The sequence below is a fragment of the Mesitornis unicolor genome, unplaced genomic scaffold (genome assembly GCF_000695765.1).
Source record: "Mesitornis unicolor isolate BGI_N332 unplaced genomic scaffold, ASM69576v1 scaffold5971, whole genome shotgun sequence".
In the NCBI taxonomy this organism is placed as follows: Eukaryota; Metazoa; Chordata; class Aves; order Mesitornithiformes; family Mesitornithidae; genus Mesitornis; species Mesitornis unicolor.
Window position 1 is genome coordinate 1 of NW_010161608.1, and position 17,820 is coordinate 17,820.

The window sequence follows — 17,820 nt, forward strand, 5'->3', positions numbered from 1 at the left end:
TCTTGTAAAGATAATCAGAGTAAGAACCTGGGTAGGTTTGATTTTTATTTTTACAACTACTCCATTAAGCTCAGATTCGCAGTGAACATTTGACTGTCCTCCTAAAAACCACGCTTAAAGCATGTAGTGTATAATACTTCCTGGCTGCAGTGGTGGTTCCTGATTTTTATCAGTGATTAACAGTTGTTGAACATATACTCTGGTGACCAAGGTTTACCCTGTATTTGCATAATAATGAGTTTCTGAAATTCAACTGTAGTAATCCATGGGTCTCCTATGTGGTTGCAGCAATGTTATGTACTTATTCAGACATTTAGCTATAGCAGTCAATACTTCTCCTGCATGACTGATATAGCAGACATGTTTGTGAGATGGGCTTTGTGTTTCCTGAGGAGGTAACTGGACCCAATTGCTCGTGGTTTGCAGCAGGGCGTGTACTGTTGACTCAGAATCACTTGTACCACTTCAGTGTATTAACATTTACAGTTGTGCACATATGGATGTTGACAGGCTATCTTCTAAAAATGAATTGTCCCTGTGTACCTACCAAGGAAGTAACTTTAGTATGTGGCCTTAGTAATTTTGGAAACTTTAGAGTTTGTTTTCTTGAAATCATCACAGAGAATGTTGTATGGGTAAGGCTGAACCTTAGGCAGCATCTTGTGCCAGCTGCTTGCCTCTATCTTCTGTGTCAGAAAAGGGGGAGAATGTGCAGCTGAGCTAGGCCTGAAGCTGTGACCCTTGCTGTGCCTTAAAGATGTGGGAGATGAGCAAAATAAGCAGGTGAAAATCTCCCCTGCAAAATGGTTTTGCCTCTCTGGCCACTCCTGATTTTCTCTTGCATGAACCACAGTGATGTATGTAGGAGAGCCAGTGTCCTGAACCTGCACTTTGTTCTAGGCTGAGTTGATGGAAATTGTCTTGCTCTGACACAGTCTGTCCTGCATCCTACAGTGCCAGTTTGTATTTGAAGACTCTGAAATGGCACAAACTACTATGAGACACAGTACCCCTTGAACAGGAAGGGGTGCTGAGTCAAAAATTAAGCACTGTAGCGCAGTACTTAACAAATGCTGTGGCCGGTAGGTGTTCTGAGTGCACTGAAGTCGCCAGTTAAAAGTAGCAGTGAGCTGCAGATTGGGGACTGAATAGGCTACCTTTGGAGGACAAAGAGAGCTTACTCATTGGTGTGGGAGTGAAGAAATTTGGCAATGTAAAATGAGCAGGCATAGCTCCAGGGCAGGAATGAGATGTGACAGTTGTCAGTGCACTTCATCTGTGCTATCAGGCACTGAGAATACAATTTAGGGCCTGATAATAATCAAAAGTCAATGCTCATGCTTTTAATCCTTTTAAAATCCCTGGAAGGAATCAAGACCATCTTTGCAGCATTACTGACATTTGCCTGTCTTTGCTTCCCCATGTCAAAGTTTGAATATTTGTGTGGAGTCCTGGAGCATGATGCTAACTCATGAACAGTCACTAGGGGCGTTCTGACTTTACCTGGTAAGGACAGCCAACTAGCTGTCGTTCAGCTAACTAGCTGTCGTTCAAGCTGGCTTATGTGCTATCTGAGCTGCAAAGCCGTTCCCATGGTGGCTGGTTGCCAAGGCGGAAAAAGATTGTCTGGGATATGCCATTGGCTCTTGGGTGACTTGAAACCAGTTGCAAACTTGTTCCTTGATCTCTTGCTCTTTTTTTTCCTCCCCTCTCCTCGTTTCTTTTTCATCTTTCAGCACGGAAGGAGCTCAGTCATGGCGGGTGATGCCATCATGGTCATGAAAGGCTTGACAAAGCTTAGTAAAGCAGTGCTAGAAACCCAAACGGGACAGCTTCGGCAGATGCTTCTCGGGGGTGATGCAGTCACCATTGCAAAGACTCTCCAGGCCACTGCTGAAGAAAGGTTCAGTTCTGCCCTGGGGAGAGTGCAGGTAAGCAAAGCACTTTGTGCACAGCCTGGTCTGTTGTTTTGTCAGGTACTCTTTGATTTTGTTGTCAGAGTGACTAGGGACTTGCATCGTGAGCTAGAACCTAGCTCTGAAGTGCTGGATTGATAATACAGATGTTGCAACGCTCTGGGAATTCTTCAGGATTTCTGTGGTGCACAGTAGGTGCTTGGACAGGAATGGGAGGAAGTGTTTCTGTTTCCGTTACTGAGTGTTTTAAGACATGCTGAAAAAGAAATGTTCTTTCTTTGCTTCAGCTTGTCAGAGATAGCCCTTGCTAAGATTGGCCAGCAGCTTTGTTATTTAAGATCTCCTTCAAACTTCAGTCAATGATTACCTCTCCTTTGACTAAGTGAATGAACTTTTTTAGAGTAAATTCGATTTATCTCAGTGCTTCTGCCTTTCTTTACAAAACTGGTACATGAGATTTTTTCAGAATGGCCCTGAGTCAGGTGTGTACATGTTCATCACGCACAGCCCAGGCTGGATTTTCAGAACTGGCTCTCAGATAAGGAACATAAGGAAAACCAGGCACTGGTTCTCTTTTTTAAGCAGCAGCTTCTGTTACCAGACATGGCAATGTATTTGTAACAGCTTCACTTTTGCAGTGTTACTGTATCTTGAAAACATGGGGCTTATCTGAGGAAAAGAATGTCTCTAAATCAAAACCTATTATTCTTTAGAAAGACAGTGTAGCTCAGGTCATGATTTTGAAGCTGAAACCAATGAGTGAGGCATTGATGGTTTTTTTAATGCAATAAACTTAGACTATCATAGCAGTCTCCTATAGCCTCAGTCCTATAATCTGTACCTGTGTTGCCTTGGGCCTATGTAAGCTTGCAATAGAAATACCCCATGTCTGTTTATGGAGATAGTGCTTTTGCATCCAAGAAAACTGAGAGAGAGATAATACTCTCTGCATGTTTCTCTGCACAAGAGAGACTCCCCGAATGCACCAGCACAACACTTGCCCTGTGTTGTAAATGAGCTGCACGAGAAGCTGCTGCCAAAGCAGGGCTCAGTAAGAAATCTGCAGTCTGCAGCTGACACTTTGCCCTTCTGAAGAGAGAAAAGCTTTTATGTTAAGTGGCTATTTTTCACTTTGCTTGATCTGTGGCAGGGCTTTGGCTGTGTGACATGCTTTTTAAACCAAAGTATGGAAGTAGAGAGGCTGTCTTGCTTGAAATCATCAGTCAGTATTGTGGCCACAGGCTCCATCTGTAAACAGATTTCTCCTCTACCCCCTGATGTTGAGGTTCAGAATAGCATGAGACCTGCTGAATAACAGGAAAGACCATGTTCTGGTTTTTTTTTCTGTAAGGAGGGGAAATGTAATTAGTGTTTAGGAAAGAACCTAAAATATGCTGCTTGCTTGCCTGACCACAGCAGGATTTAAAATCGTGTTGATTGGCTGTAATAGTCATCAGTTCTTCCATGGTATTGCTGCTGCTGAGATGGGTAACTAGAGTATGTCAAGTAGCAGGTAAATATGAAATAATACTCTGATGCTGATTTTCTTATTTTATTTTTCCCCACATAGAGAAGTGATGGGAAATATCTGGACTTAGAGGGACAACCCTTGCAGGTCAGGACAGAACAGCAAAGACTGTCAGGAGAAGCTCACACTGAGTATTGCTGTGTCTGATGCTGCTATCCTTGCTCCAAGCACAAAATTGTATTTGCTTTGGGATGACAAAACTTTGCCATAGTTCAGTGGCTGAATAATGTGCTTTACAGTTGATAATGTCATGGTCATGGAAGGCTGAGCTTACTTTGCCTCTGAGTAGGTATCAGGTGGCTTTGGGCTTGAAGTGCTGACATTGCATGATTAGGGATAGCATTGGAGGAGGGAGCAGGGTAGGAGTAAGAACTGGATGTTATGAGGTTTAGACTTTTTTTGCCCTCCCTAAGAATATCTTCTGTGATAGTGTAGCTCCTATCACCTGTTGTTTCTGAGCAGTTTTACTGCTTCTAGTGAACTCCACAATTAGTGACCCTTCTTGGCAGTGTATGCAGAACAAGGTGTCACCAGTTACAGGTATTTTGGAAGCTGTTAATGAATTTGCCCCATCAGTGGGGTTGAAACACCACCAGTGATCCCATGTGTCCTCAGTGTCTCTTCGTTTTTCTTGTCTCTGAATGTCTACAGTGCTAGAGTCCACAAATAATTTACTGTGGAGACAGGAGAGCCTAGCTGCCTGCCCATCTCTAAGGACCATGGATGGGTAGGGAGCAGGTTTTAAGTTCTTTTCTCAAAGTATTTCTATTATTGTTTGCAGGAACTGGGCAAACAGCAGGAGAACTTAACTAATCTCGATGAAGATTTTGGGAAAGACTATGACTTCTCAGGCCGAGAGCCATCAGATGCTCCAATGGACTTCTCCACTGCCCCTGGCAAGCCTCATGAACACAGCAATGAAGGCCCTGCTTACTCTTACACTACAAATGGACCTTTTAAAAGTGCTGGTGAAACAGGAGATTCTAGCATGGGTCAGAAGCCTTTCCCTCCCAAAATGGATGCAAGGTTATTTGGAGGCTTTAGGGACCCTGGAAATCCTTTTGCTGCTGCCTTTGGACAAAACAGGGCTTTTCACCAAGACCATTCCTCTGTTGGTGGATTAACAGCTGAAGATATTGATAAAGCCAGACAGGCTAAAACAGGTTCAGAGCAGAAACCCTACAAACAGATGGTATGCTTTTTTTTAATTAAGGATTCTCAGTACTATGGTTTCTATACTGTATTGTCCCTATCTTCTCCTGTGTTTCTCTCATTTCTTCCTCTTCCGCTATTCCCTTTTGTGGAGGCAAAAGAGAGAAGTGTCAGTGCTCCTTAACTCTGATCTCTGTCAATAGCTTTTCAGGCCCTCCTTTCACACCAGCCCCCTTTATATCAGATATTTTGGTCTGAGAGGGTGTTTAAAAAGCATACATGAGGTTAGACTTAAGTTTTATATTAACAGGAGCTGTCCTTTCATTCACTGGACTATGAGGATTCATGTATTTATTGTTGTATGTTACAGTAATGAAGGGTCTGTATTTCACCCCAATTTTGAGAGTGAAATGTTGAATAGATAGGGATAGCTGTAGGATACAGAAGTTTAGAGACTGACCTGAAGAGTCTGTCTTCTCCTTGAGGGTCCCTGTTCCCTTTAGCTAGTTGTTTGCTATGGCTGTGAAGAATTAATTGGACCTCAGTTCCTCTCAATGAAGGCTGTGGCTTCCTGTACTGTGTATTGCAGTCCTTCCGGAGATGGGAGGAACATTGACCTGAGCATTCGTAGACTGGAGAGTAGCATAGCTCACAACTGTTACTTTAAGGCTCCATGCTCTTGTGTGGGGCAGCACAGAGAGCCCCCAGCAGAATTCTTAGTGGGGGTGCTTGCCATCCGTTCTTGCCTTCTGCCTCCTTTCCCAGACCTAGTATCTGATGTTACTGTGGGTTTGCTCACTGAGGATATTCCTTTGGTGAAGCTGTATGCTTCTGCTGCTCCAGCTGTTGTGCGTGGGGAAATTACCTACAGTGCTATGAACCTGATTACGTTCCATCAGTTTTAAATCTATGTGTGGAAGGGAGTTTGGGTTGGCATTGTGTTGCTTCTCCAAGCTCAAAATGTAAGAGCTGCTGAAGTGAAGGTAAAAATGGGGTTTCTAAACACAGTTGCCAGTTTTTCTCTTTCCCACCCTCTTGTCCACTCCTCTGTTTGATGTGTGTTTCAGTTCATGCTGTGTCTGTCCTGCAGTGTGTTCACTTTAAAATCTCTCAACATACATAAGGCTCAATGTTCAAGAAAAGCTTTCTGTAGCACAGAGTTGTTCAAGTGCTTTCAAAGTTGCACTCTGAATTTGCAGCCATCTGACCATGTGCCCAGTTCATTTGTGGATTCTGTTTTGTTTTGTTTTCCTTTCCTCTTCTTTCTGCCGCAGCTCAGTGAGCGGGCCCGGGAGAGGAAGGTTCCTGTCACAAGGATCGGACGGCTTGCCAACTTTGGAGGTCAGTTTGCACACCCACACTTGCAAAGTCCCTACGCTTGCACGTACTGATTAATGGCTGGCTGTGACAGTGCTTCTGCTGAAGCATCAGTTGGTTCTGTTTTCTGGTTAAGCTTGCTAATAGGAAAGTGCTTTCCCACAAACAGCTGCTTAGTTCAGAGCTTGATTTGGGCTTTTTAATTTCAATTATGGATCCTGACATTCAGTCAGGGTAAAGCTATACTTTGAATTCTGCTTCTGTCACTCTTTTATTGTGCCTAACTGCTACTGTGATAGTATGGCAAAGAAAAAACTCCCCACCTAAACAGGCCTTTTGGATGCATTCAGCGAGATAACCTGTAAACAAGAACTACAGAGTTGGCATGGGTTTTCATTTGTCTTAAGATGGCAGACTGATACTTTCCTGGAGCTTAGTTTTTGTATGCCTATTCTGAAATGGTAAAAAAAAAAAGTGACTTTTGAGAATGTAGGGCAGATGATTTGGGAGTGCATCATAGAATTGCACCTCTTCATGGCAACACACACTGAGCTGTGGTGTTTTAGTGAGAAGGAGAAGGTGAGGTACGGGTTTTCTCCAGTCTGTGCAGATATCCTGGTCTGCATATTTGATTTCACTTTATTGAGGAAACTCTCTTAGTCCTTGCAATATGCTGTTACTGTCAAGCATAGACAGCTGGAGCAGCTATTTGAAATATTTTTTGTCCCAAAGTTATCCTTGCTACTTCTCTGAACAGTGGCTAAAAATAAAACATATCCTTTTGGTATTGATTTTTGAGGTTGGGGAGGTGCTAATACTGAAGGCTTGATTTACTTAGCCATTGCTTATAAGCCATTTTCTCCCAGGAAGGATGTAGAGTCTGAGCTTGTAAGATCAAGCTAGCTGAATTTTATTTGCAGAATGGGACTTACGATGTTAAAAAGCAGCTAAATATCTTCAGTAATATTAACAGATGGTGCTTATCTAATGTCTTGTATCCAAACCCATCGAAAGACTTAACATGTTCCTGAGAAAAAGTGAATTATCACAGTATTGCAGGTGGAAAAGACAATCACAGCTAGTCTTACTTAGCTAATCACTAGATGAGTTGTCTCTTGTGGGTTTTTTGTGACCATAGTGTTTTGAGATTATAGTAGCCTATCTAGGTTGTGAATAATCTCTCCCAAGTAGTATGCCAGGCCCTTGTTGCTCTTGTGATTCTCTTCCACAAAATTTGATAGAGAAACACATGTGCAAAGTAGGCATCCTTATGTTACGGATCCCAGAAGAAAGAAAAATCATCTGTGAAATGTAATTGAGATCCACCATTCTATAAAAAACCAGTTATTCTTCCTCTGTGTCTCTTTGTCAGAGCAATATGCACACTAGGAGGAGTTGGTGGCGGGGACTGATTCTGTGTGGTGCAGGTATAAATAGCAAATGAGTTTTGTGATAACATGAAGTTTTAATGCTGGTCAGATCTTTTTAACCCCGGAGTTCATTGCGGGTGCTCTGGCTTCTCAGCATGCTTAGTATTCCTTAAAGGAAAGCAGGATTCATGATCTGCTTTTTGTAGTGAAAAAACTCACTTGACTACTTTGTTTTTAAGCTCTAGTAGCATACAGGTCTCCATTCTAATCCAGCCTTGTTTTTTATGGAAAGTATCACAGCACTCTTAGCTGTCACCTTCCAAATTTATCTGTGGCCACTCGCTGACAGCTGGTGGATGTGAAGTGGCAGTTGACCAAATTTGCTGTGAACTGAGTTCCGTGGCTGTTGCTGTACATTCCAGCTCTTGGCACTGAAGGCTGCTGCATGAGGAAAGGCTGACTCATGCTTCAAGGGGAAATAAGTACCTGTCTTTTCCGAACCGCAGGTTAAAAAACAAAACAAACCAAAAAAACCCCCACCAAACCAAAACCACAAACGGAGAGTAAGAAAGAAAGATTGTTTATAAGCAGCATTCCCAGTCATATCTATTTTTTGCCCTTTTTTGCCCTTCTCCTCCAGTTGTCTGTTTTATATGACTGAAATTGCTGGCAAGACAGAGCTCTTGCTTTTGGACTGCTTTTTGGGGAGCATTGTGTGGGAAAAATGGTGTTCAGATTCTCTGGTCTCTACAATCTGTTGTTAGCATTCATTGGTAATCTTTCCCTCTGAATTTTTCGTTGCAGCAAGGAGAAACAGTACTGTCAGGCTAACAAACGATGGATGTGGCCTATAGGTAGGGTTTTCTTCCAGTTTACAAAATTTCTTGGTAATATTTCGGTAGGCTGAGTAATGCTTGAAGAAGGTTTCTGAGGGTGCGGTAAGTCTGAAGTGGTGTGGGCAGCCCTACGTGGGAAGGACTTCCTGTAAGGAATACTTCTTAATGGTCAGACATTGGTTCAGACTGATAGAAGCTTTTAAACAGCCTCCAGAAGTGCATGGAAAGAGGGATCCCATGTACAGTGAGAAGCAGCTCCTGCTTGCCTATTTGCTCCGAGTTCAGAGTGCTTTTTTGACCCGCACATGACCTTGAGACAGACAGTGCAATTATGAAACTCTGTCAGCTAATTCCAATGTGCCTTTTCGTGAAAGGCTCTCATCTGATGAGAAATCTTCTTTTCAAGTTGTCAAATTGCATCTTTGAGGCATTTTAAATGTTTAAACCATGAAACATTAACTGATGGGGGGGAGCTGTAACACCATTCACTTTTACCTGTTTTTGATTTCTCCAAAGTTGTTGGTGTGTGTTCTCTCCTGTGCATTTTCTTGTCTTGCCTTTTCAAGAGAAGTCAGAAACAAGGTGTAGGATGATTTAATGAGAATCTCCAATTACATTATAGTTTTTTGGGAGCACTTGCTGCTGCTGAGGGATGATAGTTAAGGGCTGGAGGGAGCCCTTTTGCAGGGGATGTCAGTGTTAACCTGATGAACAGGAGCGACCTGGCTCTGTCCTTGCTTCCGAGGACATTCAAATGATGAGAATTAAATAGGGAGTAGCAGGGTTGGGGGGTGTGTCATTATTACCTCCTTTAACAGCTGCCTCTTCACATTGCCTTGAAAATAATTAAGGGCAGGAGACTGCTTCATGTGTGTCATATATTCATATCTGTCAGGGAGCTTAGCTTAGAGCAAGTAAGCTTTTTGTGCATGATTTATTTATTGTGTGCTTTGAGGTGCCATCTTCATTTGAAGACCACAGGAAATCACTGTGGGAAATGTTATGGTTGAGATGGATTCTTCCCCTACCACTTCCATATCATTCAAACTAGCATTTGACTTTGATGTCTCTTGGTGAGATAAAAACCTTTTTTAAAAAAGAAAAAACTCCATATTAAAACATAATTTTAAACTTGGAAAAGATGGAAAGATGTTGAGTAGGTAAAAAGCAGAGTTCATGTAACTATTCCTGTGGTTCAGATAGCTGAATTCCCATGCTATTGGCATGATCCCATTCACACTTGAATCATTCCTCCTCCTGTCTTTGCATGTTTTTGGTTGTCCCCCCAGTGTTGGAGGGAATGTTGATATCTCATCAGTGATGCCAGGACACACTGGTGGGTGATGGGCAAATCAGTAACAGGAGGCAGCAATACTTGCCTGGCTTCTCACCTCTTCTGGGAGCAAGGGACATTTTACAAGAAAGACTGAAGATCATTTTCTCCACTGCTTGTGTATAATACTGAGCTAATGTTTCTCTGTAATAGCACAAGATCCCTTACTGAACTTCTTTGTCCTTTATATGTATTTTTACTGGAGTGTCTGCTGGTAGCTGTATTTATAGTATTAAATATCATCCTTGCTTTTTATTTGTTTGTTTTATTTTAGTTTTTTCTTCCCAGCATTGGAATTGGTAAAACAGATTTTTCTGCAGTGTTTTCCATGTGTTTTGTAGCCCGATGGATCATCAGTTCCATCCACACAGTTCTTGATCTTTCTTTTCTTTCCATTCTCTCTTCTTTGCATCATTTGACTTTTCTTAGCAGTTTGTCTCCCTCAATTATATTCCTGCTTTGTAAGTTTATTATTTTAATGATATAATAAAATCTTTTTGCAGTAAGGTAAATTCAGGAAGCTTGCAGTGAAGTCTAGATCTAATGTGATTGTAGCAATTTTGAAGAAAAAAGAACCAAAACCCTAGCCTTTTGATGTATCTTTTTAAAGTGTGTGCAGGACTGACAACTGTGGGATTCAGATTGTCACGTGAGCGACAAGTGCATGTGGCTTTCTTCTGGTGAACATTTAATGCTCAGAAGGCAAGTGGAAATCCATGCATAACTCTCTGCAGCCTACAACATGTTCTGTGTGGTGCTTGCGGTGTCTGATGTGACTGAAAGCAGGGCACAGGGTGCTCCAGGGGAGAGTCTCGCTCACCCCTGTGCTTGGCAGGCTGAGCAGAGTGATAACAGCCCATTTGCTCTCCTGTTTGTTTTGTTTTGTCAGTTGCTGAGCAAGACGATTCTTCCTGAACAAAACTGATTCCAGATCATCCCTTGATGGGCTTAGTTTGAAGTGTAACACATACTGGAGATGCCTGGAAACTGTCTGAAGAGGCAACTCTGCTGGTATAAAACCAAGTGGCATTTTCCAGGCTTGAAATAATCTGTCTGCATTAAGTGCGAAAAGCAGGGCTGTGACTTCCTAGAGATGCTTGAGGATGTTGTTTTCCAAGGTTGTTAACCATGGCTGTTCAGTGATGCTGAAAATTGTCCCAGAATGGTTAATCTTGGAGGAAATGGTCATCTTGTAGACAAGGACCATGAAGGACATCAAGAGTGACTTGTGCAAGGTCAGTAGTCTAGTGGCTCAGAGGAGGAGAGTGCTTTTCTGTAGCCATGCAGGCTTTCTGAGGGATGACTTGGTCCTGGTAACAGGTGAGTGACTGACAGCATGTGGTGAGTTGACTTGGCTGCAGTTGAGCCCTGTGCAGCTGCTCATTCAGTTCTTGCCACAGCAGGATGGAATAGGAAAAGCACAGGCGAGAAAACTTGGGAGTGGAGATAAAGACAGTTTAACAGGTGAAGTGAAGCTCCATGTGTGAGCAAAGCAGCAAGAGGAATTCATTCACTACTCTCTATCAGCAGGCAGATGTCCAATTGCTTCCTGAGAAGCAGGGCCTCAGCTTCTGTAACAGTTACTTGGGAATGCAAACACCATCACCCCAAACATTCTCCTCTTTGTTGTTCTTTCTCCAAGCTTCTGCTGCTGAGCATGATGTTATATGGTATGGGTATCCCTTAAATCAGTTTGAGTCAGCTGTCCTGCCTGTGTCCCCTCCCAGCCTCTTGCTCATCCCCAGTCTACTCGTTGCAGGGCCAGAGTGGGAAAAAGAAGAAGCCTTGACACTGTGCAAACACTGTCCAGCAACAGCTAAAACATTGGTGTGTTATCAGCACTTTTAGTCACAAACCTAACACACAGCATGATACAGGCTGCTATGAAGGAAATGAACTCCTATCTCAGCCAGACTCAGTACACGGCATTATTTGTGTTAAAATAATACATGCCTAGACCACTGCCTTTCAGATGGGTGGGTGTGCAAAAGAGGCCTGGAAAACAAATCTAGTGGCATTTCAGGAAATGGGAGTTGTGGCTCTGAACCCTCCTGTGTAGTACTTGCTTACTGAACCCTAGAGTGTTGGTCTGGTTTGTAAGGTGAGGCAGGGTGAAGTTTTCCACGCTGTTTTTTGTTGGGTGAGCTGTGTGCGCTCCAGATGCCACAGGGAATGAAGTTCAAGTTAGTAAAGGAGAAGGTAATACGTTCCTGAAGTTCAAGGTCACACTGATCCCTAGTACTGATGTTAGTGAATGGAGTTACAGCCACGAAAAATTTAGACCATTATTTGTTTCCCTAATCTCATCGTTCTGATAATAACTTGGTAAGAATAAAGGAATAAAGCAAGCAACTGAGACTTATGAAACGTGGCGGCTTTTCCTAAGCTCTGGATGTTCAGGGAAAAGACCAAGTCTTGGCGTGGCTTTGATGAGAAATACAACTTTGAATTGTTACCTACCTGTTTCTTAGTGATAAAAGCTACAATTACTTTTGACTTCATTTCTTGCATGCTTGAGTGCCAAGATGCAGCAAACACCCAAGATGTACTTGACCCTGCAGTCCCAAAAGCATTAGGACCTTTTTTTAAACTTCAAATTCTTAAACCTTAGTGGATGTTTAACAATAAACTGACTTATGCCTGGCTTTATTTTATTTGAAACAGTTGTTGACAGATGATTTGGGTTCACTTTCTAGTTGATTGGGCAGAGTGAAGCAGTGAGCAAATTCTAAGAGCACCTGTTGTAAGAGAAGGTCTTTTTCTGGTGTAGTCTACAATATGTACATACATGAGAGGGGAGGTGTGACATGCATTCACTGGGAGTCTGATCTTGTTTACACTGATGAAAACCACAAGCTGCTATGGAGCATGCTAGAACTTCTCCAGCTTTATTCTAAAAGACAGAGTAGAGTTTAGTTTCTGGTCTTTGGTTTGCCTTTGAAGTGGTTTGTGTCTTAATGACGAAGAGAGATGAGAAACTTCAGATACATTTTATTTTAGGTGCAGGCAGTAAATCTCAGTAGTGAACACAGAACCTTTAGAAGGAGATGCAGCATATTTAATTTGGGACAAATTACTGCCAGCTCAGTTCAGTCTAGCTCGGATAACGATCCAGCTGATTTCTGGTGGGGAGCATTGCTTTGAAGGTGGTGAAAGTGGGATCAAGGCCAACAGAAGTGCTCAGTGAGTGGTATTTGATCCAGAAAATCACATTTTGTTGATGAGATTACCTGTCTTTACTTTCTTCCTGTCTGACTCTTGGTAATTTCTGCTCTAAATTCCTGTCTTGCATGTGAGATCTGATTAGAGATGACTGCATTTTAATAGATAGTTTATGCTGTGTTTGTAAAGTCTGTTTGCTTCTTTCCTGTGGATATTTCCTAGGGATATTTTTCTCACTTGGTTCAGCTAATAAAATCTCTGGATTTCTGGTACAAAAGACTTGCTCAGTGCTTGGCACTATTGAAGGATCTGCACAAGTTAGCTTGTAACAGTGGACTTCTTTAGGCTTAAATTTGGCATTTCAGTGCTGTACCTTCATAGGAAAACTTGCAGAAAATATAGAAGACTTTAAAGACAAAAAAAGTCAGGACTTTTAAAGATCTAAGTATTGTAACATTAAAATCATGGCATCCTGTCAGTGTTACATTTTTCTGAATGTAGATTTTTGTATTATGCCATATGCTCTTGAACACTTGTGCAATGGAGAACGAAATGTTGCCTGACAGTGAAATGGCACAGGAGCAGCCCTGGCAGCAGTCCCTGCAAAGGCCATGTAACGTCACCAGTGCCTCCTGTGCTTCACTTTATGCTGGATGCTTTGGCCCAGTGCATGCAGCCTGCAAGATTGCAGATGGAGCTGTTTTTGAAGCAGGCACACTGTGCAAGTTTGAAACTTTATTGTAGAGGTGGGGTTGTAATTACCTAGTGGGAGAGAGGAAAAAATGCAGTGCAAGATGAGGTTCAACTTGCTTGTGCCTTTAGACCTCAAGGCATGTGCGTGCATTTCCTCCTGCACACATGTACAGAATGCCATGTGCTGGTCACCTAGGTGTCCTTCAGTGTACTTGGTGTCCCCTGATTGTTTTTTCTTGGAAGCTGTCCCATAGTGCCTCAAGGAGGGCTTGGGGTGTGCTCGGAAAACATGCATGCACGCTTAGTACTGCTGGCAGGGTGGGAGTGAGGCATGGCAGCATACACCATTGCTGAGGAGGTGTGAAAGAGCACCACCTGTTCTGGATGCCTGTGTAATTTATTATCCAGAAAAAAATAAATATTTTGACATTGGGAAGACAGCGAGACCTTTGGTAGCATGGATTACTGAATGATTAGATCTGTGTCTCATCTAATCTTCTGTGACTTTGGTCAGATTAGTGGAGGCAGATAGTGCTTCTTTTGTAGTCGTAGCTTAACCTGTTGGCTGTGAGACAGAGCCCTAGAACTCAGGGCTTGCAAAGGTGATAGTGCATGTGGAGTGCTGGGGTTTGGTCTCATGGTCTTACTGTTGCTGTGCAGGATTAACCTCCAGTGCAGCTCCTTGGAATTGAGGGTTACAACACTGCTCGCGTAAGGTGGACCCTAGGAAAATCATGTTTCTGTTCATCACGGTCAGTGAGTATGTAGAAGTCAAAGACAGCTAATGAGCACAAATAAACCTGAATGCTTAGACAGAAGGGCCACAGAGCCTTAATATCTACTGGCAGTGGCTTCATCTAGATACAGTTTTGCTTCCCCCTTGTTGTGGAGGCATGGTGGAGGGTGATGGGGATTCTGTTCTTCTCTGAGAATTGAACTCTGAGAACCATGCTTGTGAGATTTTATTTTTCCTTCCTTTCTTCTAAACTCCACAATCTGAGCCTACAGCAGGACGTCAGCCAGAGCAGAGAGCTCTGACACTACAACTTGTTGCCGTGCTTAATAAAAGCCAACATCTCAGACTGGCCTAGCCTATGGTATCTGGCTGGCATGCTGCGCTGCAGAAGTACAGGAGAAAACTCTTCAGTGCCAAACTTGAAGATGACTCCATTGCAAAAGCCAGGATGTTCTAATCAAGTTGTGTTGCCTTTGTGCGTTTGACTGTGTGGCTTAAGGTTAATTACAAAGAATGCCTCTATGTGGCTCAAAGTTTTTTTTTTTTTCCATTCTGACCTGGGTCATTGTCTTTTTATTTTAAAGGCCTAGCTGTTGGTCTTGGCATTGGGGCATTGGCAGAAGTTGCAAAGAAAAGCCTCAGACCTGAGGAACGCAATGGTAAGTCCTTTTTTTACGTACTAATTATTTTTTTCCCTTTTTTCTTTTTTTTTCTTTTTCTTTTTTTCCTACAGACACAGTTTACCTGCATTTATTAGATTTTATTATTTTGAAAGCTGGAATGGTGAGGTAGTCAGAATAACAGGGAGATGTGGGTAGTTCTTTTATTTTTAACACAACCCATCTCCACCTCCAGACTCTTCTCCCTTCTAAGTACACCACAGCCTCTCTGCACAGAGGTCAGAGGTATATGCGAGTGAATGAGTTTATGCCAGCACAATTCATGCACTTTACTTTCCTACAGCCACCCCTGAATTTGAATACTATCCCTGTGCCCATTCTTGGACTGTCTTGGCCTAACGATGTTTTTTAAACTATTCAGTGAAACCACGTAGTTCTATCAATACAGAAACTGTAGATGAGTCTCTCTGTCTGAAAGCTTTGTTAGTGGCTGCAGTCTGAATTTTAAGGATGTTTTGCCTCAGAGGAACTTGGAGGGTGGCTACTCTCTTTTAAGAGACACAAAACACTTTATGTACATGTCAAATGGCAATCATCTACTTTCAGCAGCTATATTTTGCCTTCTGAAGGATTCTCATAACAGGTCAAAAGGCTGTGGAAAACAACCTGATCCTCTTTTCTTCCCAGCTTGTTTGAAGTTGGAGATAAAATGTTCCTAAGTTGTACCTGTCCATGTCATGGTGGCTTTCTTCTAAGCTTATGTGTTGGCAAAATATGATGGTACCCAGTGGCTGTGTGTGGGTGAATGGTTTAGGACACAGAAACATGGTGTTCTTTCCTAGAAAACATGCAATTATTCTAAAGCTTACGGCTCCATTTACTTGTTTCTTATCCAGAAAGAGCTTTGGTGGGATATTGTAAAATGTAAAGTTCTTTATTACACTTATTGCAGGGTGCTTGGTCTTCAGTGGGTGGCTACTATGTTTGTGGGTTGTTTGTTTGTTTGTTGTTTCCAGTGACTGCAGGGAGTTGAAAGGGTTAAGCACTTGCAGCTAGAGGTAAAAATGAAGTCAAATTGTTCCTGGTTCAGAAGCATTGCTTTGAGATAAGGACACCTGCTGGGTCCTTGTAATTTTACTCTGTGACTGTTAGTATTCTACTACAACTCCAGTTTATGTCTTCCTCCAGCATTCTTTTGGGATGAAGGAAGGATGGGGACTGAGACGGTGTAAGCCTCTATTCCAGGAGAAACTGGAGTGGCTGAAAATTGAGGAAATTTGGAGGGGGAAGAACCCTAAAAAACCACAAATAGACAAAACCAAACATAAAAACAACACCCCAGCAAATGAAACCCGTTCCTTGTGGTGAAAGGACAGGGATGAGGCAGAGGTTGTGTGCCACCCAGCACACTACTCCTTAATACTTCCATCCTGTGTTCCCTGCACAGCTAGGCAATGCAGAGCAGCCTGGTAGACAGAGGATCCTTGGCAAAGAGTTACTGTTTCTCTCCATAACCTGAGGTGTTTGAGGCTGGGCGGGTTTCTTGGCTTTGATTTTTAAAAGCATGCATTCAGGCAAACATGGCCCATACTGTAGAGAAACCTTGAAGGTTTTGCTTTCAGCGCTTGTGATGTTTGATGGGTTGTTCATTCCTGTTCAAAGCTGATTATTTTGCTTTGCTTTTAACAGAGGAATTGCACAACTGTTGGTATTTCTCTGCTTGCCAAATTATTTTCTAGTTGGGTACACCCCAAAGTGAAAACACGAGCTTGCAGAGCTATTAAATTTGAGGGAATAACATGAGCTTTGTTTCTTTTCCTTACAGCATGAGAAAGGATTATTTATTTTTTTTCTTTAGAGGGCAGCAGACACTTTCTCCTTGCAATAAAGCAATTATGCCCTTAGACTTTCTTCTTCTTCCTAAGGAAACTATTATTTTCCCATGTAACTATATCTTGGTGCCAGGTGCCTGCTCTACAGCCTGAGTCATGCTTTAGGAAGAGCATTTTCTTGAACAAACCTTGATTAAAGAATAAGACAATAATAACTGCTGACTTCAATGGTAGGCAAAGGAGTTAGAAAATGACCTGACTTTTATTTTTATCTGTCTTGCTTTTGTTCTTGCTTCCTCTCTTGCTGACATGTCTGCTCAGATAAGAGCTTGGAGTATTGGTTACACTGTGAGACTCAGTATGGGCCAAGAGCAGTAAGTACTGAGGTGAGGCAAAAGTAAAAGAGTGTTTCAGCCCTCATACTCTTTGGAGCTTCTCAGGCCAAGAACACAGGAGAGTCTGCAGGTGACTCAGCTACAGCCTCTTGCTGGTGTCCTTGGATGTGTTTTCTGCAGGATTTTACAGTGGTGGGTAAGGCTTCATCAATGAGAACTCCCTCCATGGGCTCTGCTCCTGCAGAAATGCATGGCAGAGGATATGTACAATTTTGAGTCCAAGATCCCGTTTTCTTACTGTTCTTCTGGCAGTATCAGCCTTAGCTGTTCTTGAAGGAAATCTCTTGACATAGGTATCTCTACATTTTTAAAAAGATACCTCTGAACCCCTTTCATGATTTCAGCTTGAGGCGTTTGTGTCCAAGTTTTGGGGCTGCCAGCACCATAAGCTCAGGCTAAGACCTGTCTCTGAGAGTGACATTGTCTGTTCTCTGGAAGCTGATAGAGGATGTCTTTTTTTTTCCTCCCCACTGCTGCAATATTAATAGTAACTTCTTGGCACTTCAGACTTGATCATGTAATGTCTCTGCCCAAAGGTATGCCTGAGAATATCATGCTCTCACTGGCATCCAGGAGTGATAGGAAAGAGCCTTCTCTTGGTTACCCTCCTCTTGTCCAGTCAGTACAGGTAAAAGTATCTTCACACCTTTAAGATGGATCTAGAAACACCAGTCCTTCAGTCTCAAAACCGCAAGCCAGAAAGCTACAAGTGATCCCAGTAGCATGGCTTGTACTTCTTTCCATTGCTGTTATCAAGTGAAAGGATGACAAATGCCTATCCTCCTGCACGTTCTCTAGCAACTGAGCTAGTTAGTGCTCATCTGTCTCTTCCTGCTTAATTTCCTCATCCTTTAGTAGCCACAGGGCCCTTCTCTTTGCCTTGGATCGTCTCTGTTTCCATAAACAGCTCACTTTTGTGTTTATCCTAGA

At 42.6% G+C, this 17,820-nt stretch overlaps 1 protein-coding gene across 1 annotated transcript in view; it reads left to right on the forward strand.

The window, feature by feature from the left end:
* The first annotated feature begins 1,740 nt into the window (after positions 1-1,740).
* The window catches only part of ADCK3 (aarF domain containing kinase 3), a 32,589-nt gene continuing 16,509 nt past the window's right edge, over positions 1,741-17,820 (forward strand). The window contains exons 1-4 of the mRNA XM_010193374.1: positions 1,741-1,931; positions 4,226-4,636; positions 5,871-5,937; positions 14,628-14,702. Coding sequence (XP_010191676.1) covers positions 1,755-1,931; positions 4,226-4,636; positions 5,871-5,937; positions 14,628-14,702 — 730 coding nt within the window. The 5' untranslated portion in view covers positions 1,741-1,754. The remainder of the gene's footprint in view (positions 1,932-4,225; positions 4,637-5,870; positions 5,938-14,627; positions 14,703-17,820) is intronic.